This window comes from Phyllobates terribilis, unplaced genomic scaffold (genome assembly GCF_046119375.1).
Source record: "Phyllobates terribilis strain yellow unplaced genomic scaffold, ASM4611937v1 Scaffold_5__5_contigs__length_657084704, whole genome shotgun sequence".
NCBI classification, from domain to species: Eukaryota; Metazoa; Chordata; class Amphibia; order Anura; family Dendrobatidae; genus Phyllobates; species Phyllobates terribilis.
Window position 1 is genome coordinate 349222936 of NW_027362765.1, and position 13655 is coordinate 349236590.

The window sequence follows — 13655 nt, forward strand, 5'->3', positions numbered from 1 at the left end:
ATGTGTTGGAATCCGGAGGTGTGTACACCATACGCTCTCTGCTCACTTGCCGATAGCTACGTAGTGAGTAATTGGGATCATTTGCGCGCAAAGCCCTGAAAATCCTGACAAAATGACAGCAGTGGTGGGATATTGTGTGATCCCCCCACGGTGTCGCTCCTGACACCCACATCCTGCACACTATCCCACATTCTCCACAATGTCCCACATCTTCTAGAACTTCCCATGTCCTCCACACCATTCCATGTCCTCCACGCCTTCCCACATCATCCCTAACGTCCCTCGCCATCCGTTGTCCTCCACAATGTACCATGTCATCCATAATGTCCACGTCCTCCATGCGATACCCCATCCTCCACAATGTCCCACCTCCTCCCAACATCCCAAATCCTCCACAATGTCCCACGTCCTCCACGCCATCCTATATCATCCACAGCGTCTCACGTCCTCTACGCCATCCCACATTCTCCACTAGACCCATGTCCTCCACAATGTCCCATGTCATCCACAACATCTCACGTCCTCCAAAACTTCCCACGTCCTCCATGCCATCCCACATCCTCCACAACTACCCACGTCCTCCACGCCATCCCACATCCTCCACAACTACCCACGTCATCCACACCATCCCACATCCTCCGCAACTTCCCACTTCCTCCAAAACGTTCTATGTCCTCCACAACATTCCATGTCATCCACAACATCTCACATCCTCCAAAACTTCCCACGTCCTCCACGCCATCCCACATCCTCCACAACTACCCACGTCCTCCACGCCATCCCACATCCTCCACAACTACCCACGTACTCCACAACTACCCACGTCCTCCACAACTACCCACGTCCTCCACGCCATCCCACATCCTCCACAACTACCGACGTCATCCATACCATCCCACATCCTCCACAACGTTCCATGTCCTCCACGCTGTCCCATGTCCATACATCCTACACCCTACTTTCCACCCTACATCCAAGCATCCCTGGTGTTTCCCTACATCTAATCCAACACCCCACTTGTCACTATGTCGTCCTTTACTTAACTTATCCCCTTACATCCCATTCTATGTTCTACTTGTCTTCCTAACTCCCACCCTACTTTTCACCTTTCAGCTCATCCTCGACCACACATCAGCCTCCATCTCTTCCTACTACAGATTAGTCCCTCTACATCCAATCCTACACCACTTGTGTCACACCGAATCTCATCCGTCACCTCCTATGTCACCTTACATCCCATCTGTCACCCTATATCTGATAATATGCCCCTTGAGTCACCGTACATAGGACCCTACTTCCATCCTACACCTGCGTGTCCCCCTATATCCGGTGCACTATATGTCTGGACGCCTCTTCCATGTCATTCACTCTGGGATGTGATCTTACAACAGATATCAATATAAAAAAACATCTAGAACGGTTTTTATAATTACATGGTGAAATGTCATCAACGTTCAGATGACGAATGACTTCATCCTTCCTACATCCCGGCATTTGTCTTCCTCCATTTGGAAAGAAATCCAGATGACCGACCGTCTGACTCATCCCATATCCTCCCGTACCTGAGGATAATGGACAACTGTGCATGAAGACACTAGGAGATACTCATTACATTACTGATCCTGAGTTACCTCCTGTAATATACTCCAGAGCTGCACTCACTATTCTGCTGGTGCAGTCACTGTGTACATACATTACATTACTGATCCTGAGTTACATCCTGTATTATACTCCAGAGCTGCACTCACTATTCTGCTGGTGCAGTCACTGTGTACATACATTACATTACTGATCCTGAGTTACCTCCTGTATTATACTCCAGAGCTGCACTCACTATTCTGCTGGTGCAGTCACTGTGTACATACATTACATTACTGATCCTGAGTTACATCCTGTATTATACTCCAGAGCTGCACTCACTATTCTGCTGGTGCAGTCACTGTGTACATACATTACATTACTGATCCTGAGTTACATCCTGTATTATACTCCAGAGCTGCACTCACTATTCTGCTGGTGCAGTCACTGTGTACATACATTACATTACTGATCCTGAGTTACATACTGTATTATACTCCAGAGCTGCACTCACTATTCTGCTGGTGCAGTCACTGTGTACATACATTACATTACTGATCCTGAGTTACATCATGTATTATACTGCAGAGCTGCACTCACTATTCTGCTGGTGCAGTCACTGTGTACATACATTACATTACTGATCCTGAGTTACATCCTGTATTATACTCCAGAGCTGCACTCACTATTCTGCTGGTGCAGTCACTGTGTACATACATTACATTACTGATCCTGAGTTACCTCCTGTATTATACTCCAGAGCTGCACTCACTATTCTGCTGGTGCAGTCACTCTGTACATACATTACATTACTGATCCTGAGTTACCTCCTGTATTATACTCCAGAGCTGCACTCACTTTTCTGCTGGTGCAGTCACTGTGCACATACATTACATTACTGATCCTGAGTTACCTCCTGTATTATACTCCAGAGCTGCACTCACTATTCTGCTGGTGCAGTCACTGTGTACATACATTACATTACTGATCCTCAGTTACACCCTGTATTATACTCCAGAGCTGCACTCACTATTCTGCTGGAGCAGTCACTGTGTACATACATTACATTACTGATCCTGAGTTACATCCTGTATTATACTCCAGAGCTGCACTCACTATTCTGCTGGTACAGTCACTGTGTACATACATTACATTACTGATCCTGAGTTACATCCTGTATTATACTCCAGAGCTGCACTCACTATTCTGCTGGTACAGTCACTGTGTACATACATTACATTACTGATCCTGAGTTACATCCTGTATTATACTCCAGAGCTGCACTCACTATTCTGCTGGTGCAGTCACTGTGTACATACATTACATTACTGATCCTGAGTTACATCCTGTATTATACTCCAGAGCTGCACTCACTATTCTGCTGGTGCAGTCACTGTGTACATACATTACATTACTGATCCTGAGTTACCTCCTGTATTATCCTCCAGAGCTGCACTCACTATTCTGCTGGTGCAGTCACTGTGTACATACATTACATTACTGATCCTGAGTTACATCCTGTATTATACTCCAGAGCTGCTCTCACTATTCTGCTGGTGCAGTCACTGTGTACATACATTACATTACTGATCCTGAGTTACCTCCTGTATTATACTCCAGAGCTGCACTCACTATTCTGCTGGTGCAGTCACTGTGTACATACATTACATTACTGATCCTGAGTTACATCCTGTATTATACTCCAGAGCTGCTCTCACTATTCTGCTGGTGCAGTCACTGTGTACATACATTACATTACTGATCCTGAGTTACCTCCTGTATTATACTCCAGAGCTGCACTCACTATTCTGCTGGTGCAGTCACTGTGTACATACATTACATTACTGATCCTGAGTTACAGTCTGTATTATACTCCAGAGCTGCACTCACTATTCTGCTGGTGCAGTCACTGTGTACATACATTACATTACTGATCCTGAGTTACATCCTGTATTATACTCCAGAGCTGCACTCACTATTCTGCTGGTGGAGTCACTGTGTACATACATTACATTACTGATCCTGAGTTACATCCAGTATTATACTCCAGAGCTGCACTCACTATTCTGCTGGTGCAGTCACTGTGTACATACATTACATTACTGATCCTGAGTTACATCCTGTATTATACTCCAGAGCTGCACTCACTATTCTGCTGGTGCAATCACTGTGTACATACATTACATTACTGATCCTGAGTTACATCCTGTATTATACTCCAGAGCTGCACTCACTATTCTGCTGGTGCAGTCACTGTGTACATACATTACATTACTGATCCTGAGTTACAGTCTGTATTATACTCCAGAGCTGCACTCACTATTCTGCTGGTGCAGTCACTGTGTACATACATTACATTACTGATCCTGAGTTACAGTCTGTATTATACTCCAGAGCTGCACTCACTATTCTGCTGGTGCAGTCACTGTGTACATACATTACATTACTGATCCTGAGTTACATCCTGTATTATACTCCAGAGCTGCACTCACTATTCTGCTGGTGCAGTCACTGTGTACATACATTACATTACTGATCCTGAGTTACATCCTGTATTATACTCCAGAGCTGCACTCACTATTCTGCTGGTGCAGTCACTGTGTACATACATTACTGATCCTGAGTTACATCCTGTATTATACTCCAGAGCTGCACTCACTATTCTGCTGGTGGAGTCACTGTGTACATACATTACATTACTGATCCTGAGTTACATCCTGTATTATACTCCAGAGCTGCACTCACTATTCTGCTGGTGCTGTCACTGTGTACATACATTACATTACTGATCCTGAGTTACATCCTGTATTACACTCCAGAGCTGCACTCACTATTCTGCTGGTGCTGTCACTGTGTACATACATTACATTACTGATCCTGAGTTACATCCTGTATTATACTCCAGAGCTGCACTCACTATTCTGCTGGTGGAGTCACTGTGTACATACATTACATTACTGATCCTGAGTTACATCCTGTATTATACTCCAGAGCTGCACTCACTATTCTGCTGGTGCTGTCACTGTGTACATACATTACATTACTGATCCTGAGTTACATCCTGTATTATACTCCAGAGCTGCACTCACTATTCTGTTGGTGCAGTCACTGTGTACATACATTACATTACTGATCCTGAGTTGCCTCCTGTATTATACTCCAGAGCTGCACTCACTATTCTGCTGGTGCAGTCACTGTGTACATACATTACATTACTGATCCTGAGTTACCTCCTGTATTATACTCCAGAGCTGCACTCACTATTCTGCTGGTGCAGTCACTGTGTACATACATTACATTACTGATCCTGAGTTACATCCTGTATTATACTCCAGAGCTGCACTCACTATTCTGCTGGTGCAGTCACTGTGTACATACATTACATTACTGATCCTGAGTTACATCCTGTATTATACTCCAGAGCTGCTCTCACTATTCTGCTGGTGCAGTCACTGTGTACATACATTACATTACTGATCCTGAGTTACCTCCTGTATTATACTCCAGAGCTGCACTCACTATTCTGCTGGTGCAGTCACTGTGTACATACATTACATTACTGATCCTGAGTTACAGTCTGTATTATACTCCAGAGCTGCACTCACTCTTCTGCTGGTGCAGTCACTGTGTACATACATTACATTACTGATCCTGAGTTACAGTCTGTATTATACTCCAGAGCTGCACTCACTATTCTGCTGGTGCAGTCACTGTGTACATACATTACATTACTGATCCTGAGTTACATCCTGTATTATACTCCAGAGCTGCACTCACTATTCTGCTGGTGCAATCACTGTGTACATACATTACATTACTGATCCTGAGTTACATCCTGTATTATACTCCAGAGCTGCACTCACTATTCTGCTGGTGCAGTCACTGTGTACATACATTACATTACTGATCCTGAGTTACAGTCTGTATTATACTCCAGAGCTGCACTCACTATTCTGCTGGTGCAGTCACTGTGTACATACATTACATTACTGATCCTGAGTTACAGTCTGTATTATACTCCAGAGCTGCACTCACTATTCTGCTGGTGCAGTCACTGTGTACATACATTACATTACTGATCCTGAGTTACATCCTGTATTATACTCCAGAGCTGCACTCACTATTCTGCTGGTGCAGTCACTGTGTACATACATTACATTACTGATCCTGAGTTACATCCTGTATTATACTCCAGAGCTGCACTCACTATTCTGCTGGTGCAGTCACTGTGTACATACATTACATTACTGATCCTGAGTTACATCCTGTATTATACTCCAGAGCTGCACTCACTATTCTGCTGGTGCAGTCACTGTGTACATACATTACTGATCCTGAGTTACATCCTGTATTATACTCCAGAGCTGCACTCACTATTCTGCTGGTGGAGTCACTGTGTACATACATTACATTACTGATCCTGAGTTACATCCTGTATTATACTCCAGAGCTGCACTCACTATTCTGCTGGTGCTGTCACTGTGTACATACATTACATTACTGATCCTGAGTTACATCCTGTATTACACTCCAGAGCTGCACTCACTATTCTGCTGGTGCTGTCACTGTGTACATACATTACATTACTGATCCTGAGTTACATCCTGTATCATACTCCAGAGCTGCACTCACTATTCTGCTGGTGGAGTCACTGTGTACATACATTACATTACTGATCCTGAGTTACATCCTGTATTATACTCCAGAGCTGCACTCACTATTCTGCTGGTGCTGTCACTGTGTACATACATTACATTACTGATCCTGAGTTACATCCTGTATTATACTCCAGAGCTGCACTCACTATTCTGTTGGTGCAGTCACTGTGTACATACATTACATTACTGATCCTGAGTTGCCTCCTGTATTATACTCCAGAGCTGCACTCACTATTCTGCTGGTGCAGTCACTGTGTACATACATTACATTACTGATCCTGAGTTACCTCCTGTATTATACTCCAGAGCTGCACTCACTATTCTGCTGGTGCAGTCACTGTGTACATACATTACATTACTGATCCTGAGTTACATCCTGTATTATACTCCAGAGCTGCACTCACTATTCTGCTGGTGCAGTCACTGTGTACATACATTACATTACTGATCCTGAGTTACATCCTGTATTATACTCCAGAGCTGCACTCACTATTCTGCTGGTGCAGTCACTGTGTGCATACATTACATTACTGATGCTGAGTTACATCCTGTATTATACTCCAGAGCTGCACTCACTATTCTGCTGGTGCAGTCACTGTGTACATACATTACATTACTGATCCTGAGTTACATCCTGTATTATACTCCAGAGCTGCACTCACTATTCTGCTGGTGCAGTCACTGTGTACATACATTACATTACTGATCCTGAGTTACATCCTGTATTATACTCCAGAGCTGCACTCACTATTCTGCTGGTGCAGTCACTGTGTACATACATTACATTACTGATCCTGAGTTACATGCTGTATTATACTCCAGAGCTGCACTCACTATTCTGCTGATACAGTCACTGTGTACATACATTACATTACTGATCCTGAGTTACAGTCTGTATTATACTCCAGAGCTGCACTCACTATTCTGCTGGTGCAGTCACTGTGTACATACATCACATTACTGATCCTGAGTTACATCCTGTATTATACTCCAGAGCTGCACTCACTATTCTGCTGGAGCAGTCACTGTGCACATACATTACATTGCTGATCCTGAGTTACATCCTGTATTATACTCCAGAGCTGCACTCACTATTCTGCTGGTGCAGTCACTGTGTACATACATTACATTACTGATCCTGAGTTACATCCTGTATTATACTTCAGAGCTGCACTCACTATTCTGCTGGTGGAGTCACTGTGTACATACATTACATTACTGATCCTGAGTTACCTCCTGTATTATACTCCAGAGCCGCACTCACTATTCTGCTGGTGCAGTCACTGTGTACATACATTACACTACTGATCCTGAGTTACATCCTGTATTATACTCCAGAGCTGCATTCACTATTCTGCTGGTGCAGTCACTGTGTACATACATCACATTACTGATCCTGAGTTACATCCTGTATTATACTCCAGAGCTGCACTCACTATTCTGCTGGAGCAGTCACTGTGCACATACATTACATTGCTGATCCTGAGTTACATCCTGTATTATACTCCAGAGCTGCACTCACTATTCTGCTGGTGCAGTCACTGTGTACATACATTACATTACTGATCCTGAGTTACATCCTGTATTATACTTCAGAGCTGCACTCACTATTCTGCTGGTGGAGTCACTGTGTACATACATTACATTACTGATCCTGAGTTACCTCCTGTATTATACTCCAGAGCCGCACTCACTATTCTGCTGGTGCAGTCACTGTGTACATACATTACACTACTGATCCTGAGTTACCTCCTGTATTATACTCCAGAGCTGCATTCACTATTCTGCTGGTGCAGTCAATGTGTACATACATTACATTACTGATCCTGAGTTACATCCTGTATTATACTCCAGAGCTGCAATCAATATTCTGCTGGTGCAGTCACTGTGTACATACATTACACTACTGATCCTGAGTTACATCCTGTATTATACTCCAGAGCTGCACTCACTATTCTGCTGGTGCAGTCACTGTGTACATACATTACATTACTGATCCTGAGTTACATCCTGTATTATACTCCAGAGCTGCACTCACTATTCTGCTGGTGCAGTCACTGTGTACATACATTACATTACTGATCCTGAGTTACATCCTGTATTATACTCCAGAGCTGCACTCACTATTCTGCTGGTGCAGTCACTGTGTACATACATTACATTACTGATCCTGAGTTACATCCTGTATTATACTCCAGAGCTGCACTCACTATTCTGCTGGTGCAGTCACTGTGTACATACATTACATTACTGATCCTGAGTTACATACTGTATTATACTCCAGAGCTGCACTCACTATTCTGCTGGTGCAGTCACTGTGTACATACATTACATTACTGATCCTGAGTTACATCATGTATTATACTGCAGAGCTGCACTCACTATTCTGCTGGTGCAGTCACTGTGTACATACATTACATTACTGATCCTGAGTTACATCCTGTATTATACTCCAGAGCTGCACTCACTATTCTGCTGGTGCAGTCACTGTGTACATACATTACATTACTGATCCTGAGTTACCTCCTGTATTATACTCCAGAGCTGCACTCACTATTCTGCTGGTGCAGTCACTCTGTACATACATTACATTACTGATCCTGAGTTACCTCCTGTATTATACTCCAGAGCTGCACTCACTTTTCTGCTGGTGCAGTCACTGTGCACATACATTACATTACTGATCCTGAGTTACCTCCTGTATTATACTCCAGAGCTGCACTCACTATTCTGCTGGTGCAGTCACTGTGTACATACATTACATTACTGATCCTCAGTTACACCCTGTATTATACTCCAGAGCTGCACTCACTATTCTGCTGGAGCAGTCACTGTGTACATACATTACATTACTGATCCTGAGTTACATCCTGTATTATACTCCAGAGCTGCACTCACTATTCTGCTGGTGCAGTCACTGTGCACATACATTACATTACTGATCCTGAGTTACCTCCTGTATTATACTCCAGAGCTGCACTCACTATTCTGCTGGTGCAGTCACTGTGTACATACATTACATTACTGATCCTCAGTTACACCCTGTATTATACTCCAGAGCTGCACTCACTATTCTGCTGGAGCAGTCACTGTGTACATACATTACATTACTGATCCTGAGTTACATCCTGTATTATACTCCAGAGCTGCACTCACTATTCTGCTGGTGCAGTCACTGTGTACATACATTACTGATCCTGAGTTACCTCCTGTATTATACTCCAGAGCTGCACTCACTATTCTGCTGGTGCAGTCACTGTGTACATACATTACATTACTGATCCTGAGTTACATCCTGTATTATACTCCAGAGCTGCACTCACTATTCTGCTGGTGCAGTCACTGTGTACATACATTACATTACTGATCCTGAGTTACCTCCTGTATTATACTCCAGAGCTGCACTCACTATTCTGCTGGTGCAGTCACTGTGTACATACATTACATTACTGATCCTGAGTTACAGTCTGTATTATACTCCAGAGCTGCACTCACTATTCTGCTGGTGCAGTCACTGTGTACATACATTACATTACTGATCCTGAGTTACAGTCTGTATTATACTCCAGAGCTGCACTCACTATTCTGCTGGTGCATTCACTGTGTACATACATTACATTACTGATCCTGAGTTACATCCTGTATTATACTCCAGAGCTGCACTCACTATTCTGCTGGTGCAGTCACTGTGTACATACATTACATTACTGATCCTGAGTTACATCCTGTATTATACTCCAGAGCTGCACTCACTATTCTGCTGGTGCAGTCACTGTGTACATACATTACATTACTGATCCTGAGTTACAGTCTGTATTATACTCCAGAGCTGCACTCACTATTCTGCTGGTGCAGTCACTGTGTACATACATTACATTACTGATCCTGAGTTACAGTCCTGTATTATACTCCAGAGCTGCACTCACTATTCTGCTGGTGCAGTCACTGTGTACATACATTACATTACTGATCCTGAGTTACATCCTGTATTATACTCCAGAGCTGCACTCACTATTCTGCTGGTGCAGTCACTGTGTACATACATTACATTACTGATCCTGAGTTACCTCCTGTATTATACTCCAGAGCTGCACTCACTATTCTGCTGGTGCAGTCACTGTGTACATACATTACATTACTGATCCTGAGTTACATCCTGTATTATACTCCAGAGCTGCACTCACTATTCTGCTGGTGCAGTCACTGTGTACATACATTACATTACTGATCCTGAGTTACATCCTGTATTATACTCCAGAGCTGCACTCACTATTCTGCTGGTGCAGTCACTGTGTACATACATTACATTACTGATCCTGAGTTACATCCTGTATTATACTCCAGAGCTGCACTCACTATTCTGCTGGTGCAGTCACTGTGTACATACATTACTGATCCTGAGTTACATCCTGTATTATACTCCAGAGCTGCACTCACTATTCTGCTGGTGCAGTCACTGTGTACATACATTACATTACTGATCCTGAGTTACATCCTGTATTATACTCCAGAGCTGCACTCACTATTCTGCTGGTGCAGTCACTGTGTACATACATTACTGATCCTGAGTTACATCCTGTATTATACTCCAGAGCTGCACTCACTATTCTGCTGGTGGAGTCACTGTGTACATACATTACATTACTGATCCTGAGTTACATCCTGTATTATACTCCAGAGCTGCACTCACTATTCTGCTGGTGCTGTCACTGTGTACATACATTACATTACTGATCCTGAGTTACATCCTGTATTATACTCCAGAGCTGCAGTCACTATTCTGTTGGTGCAGTCACTGTGTACATACATTACATTACTGATCCTGAGTTGCCTCCTGTATTATACTCCAGAGCTGCACTCACTATTCTGCTGGTGCAGTCACTGTGTACATACATTACATTACTGATCCTGAGTTACATCCTGTATTATACTCCAGAGCTGCACTCACTATTCTGCTGGTGCAGTCACTGTGTACATACATTACATTACTGATCCTGAGTTACCTCCTGTATTATACTCCAGAGCTGCACTCACTATTCTGCTGGTGCAGTCACTGTGTACATACATTACATTACTGATCCTGAGTTACATCCTGTATTATACTCCAGAGCTGCACTCACTATTCTGCTGGTGCAGTCACTGTGTACATACATTACATTACTGATCCTGAGTTACATCCTGTATTATACTCCAGAGCTGCACTCACTATTCTGCTGGTGCAGTCACTGTGTACATACATTACATTACTGATCCTGAGTTACATCCTGTATTATACTCCAGAGCTGCACTCACTATTCTGCTGGTGCAGTCACTGTGTACATACATTACATTACTGATCCTGAGTTACATCCTGTATTATACTCCAGAGCTGCACTCACTATTCTGCTGGTGCAGTCACTGTGTACATACATTACATTACTGATCCTGAGTTACAGTCTGTATTATACTCCAGAGCTGCACTCACTATTCTGCTGGTGCAGTCACTGTGTACATACATCACATTACTGATCCTGAGTTACATCCTGTATTATACTCCAGAGCTGCACTCACTATTCTGCTGGTGCAGGCACTGTGTACATACATTACTGATCCTGAGTTACCTCCTGTATTATACTCCAGAGCTGCACTCACTATTCTGCTGGAGCAGTCACTGTGCACATACATTACATTGCTGATCCTGAGTTACATCCTGTATTATACTCCAGAGCTGCACTCACTATTCTGCTGGTGCAGTCACTGTGTACATACATTACATTACTGATCCTGAGTTACATCCTGTATTATACTTCAGAGCTGCACTCACTATTCTGCTGGTGGAGTCACTGTGTACATACATTACATTACTGATCCTGAGTTACCTCCTGTATTATACTCCAGAGCCGCACTCACTATTCTGCTGGTGCAGTCACTGTGTACATACATTACATTACTGATCCTGAGTTACATCCTGTATTATACTCCAGAGCTGCACTCACTATTCTGCTGGTGCAGTCACTGTGTACATACATTACACTACTGATCCTGAGTTACATCCTGTATTATACTCCAGAGCTGCACTCACTATTCTGCTGGTGCAGTCACTGTGTACATACATTACATTACTGATCCTGAGTTACATCCTGTATTATACTCCAGAGCTGCACTCACTATTCTGCTGGTGCAGTCACTGTGTACATACATTACATTACTGATCCTGAGTTACATCCTGTATTATACTCCAGAGCTGCACTCACTATTCTGCTGGTGCAGTCACTGTGTACATACATTACATTACTGATCCTGAGTTACATCCTGTATTATACCCCAGAGCTGCACTCACTATTCTGCTGGTGCAGTCACTGTGTACATACATTACATTACTGATCCTGAGTTACATCCTGTATTATACTCCAGAGCTGCACTCACTATTCTGCTGGTGCAGTCACTGTGTACATACATTACATTACTGATCCTGAGTTACATCCTGTATTATACTCCAGAGCTGCACTCACTATTCTGCTGGTGCAGTCACTGTGTACATACGTTACTGATCCTGAGTTACATCCTGTATTATACTCCAGAGCTGCACTCACTATTCTGCTGATGCAGTCACTGTGTACATACATTACTGATCCTGAGTTACATCCTGTATTATACTCCAGAGCTTCACTCACTATTCTGCTGGTGCAGTCACTGTGTACATACATTACATTACTGATCCGGAGTTACATCCTGTATTATGCTGCAGAGCTGCACTCACTATTCTGCTGATACAGTCACTGTGTACATACATTACATTACTGATCCTGAGTTACATCCTGTATTATACTCCAGAGCTGCACTCACTATTCTGCTGGTGCAGTCACTGTGTACATACATTACATTACTGATCCTGAGTTACATCCTGTATTATACTCCAGAGCTGCACTCACTATTCTGCTGATACAGTCACTGTGTACATACATTACATTACTGATCCTGAGTTACATCCTGTATTATACTCCAGAGCTGCACTCACTATTCTGCTGGTGCAGTCACTGTGTACATACATTACATTACTGATCCTGAGTTACATCCTGTACTATACCCCAGAGCTGCACTCACTATTCTGCTGGTGCAGTCACTGTGTACATACATTACATTACTGATCCTGAGTTACCTCCTGTATTATACTCCAGAGCTGCACTCACTATTCTGCTGATACAGTCACTGTTTACATACATTACATTACTGATCCTGAGTTACATCCTGTATTATACTCCAGAGCTGCACTCACTATTCTGCTGGTGCAGTCACTGTGTACATACATTACATTACTGATCCTGAGTTACATCCTGTATTATACTCCAGAGCTGCACTCACTATTCTGCTGGTGCAGTCACTGTGTACATACATTACATTACTGATCCTGAGTTACATCCTGTATTATACTCCAGAGCT

General features: G+C 43.1%; 1 protein-coding gene across 2 annotated transcripts in view; it reads right to left on the reverse strand.

The window, feature by feature from the left end:
• LOC141273166 (pancreatic lipase-related protein 2-like) overlaps window positions 1-13655 on the reverse strand; it is a 122826-nt gene that overhangs the window by 53236 nt on the left and 55935 nt on the right. Inside the window, exon 8 of one of the 2 annotated variants that reach the window (XM_073684618.1) lies at window positions 1434-1562. The exons of the other annotated variant lie outside the window; for it this stretch is intronic. Within the exon in view, the coding sequence (XP_073540719.1) occupies window positions 1434-1562 (129 nt within the window). The remainder of the gene's footprint in view (window positions 1-1433; window positions 1563-13655) is intronic. 2 annotated transcript variants of the gene reach the window in all.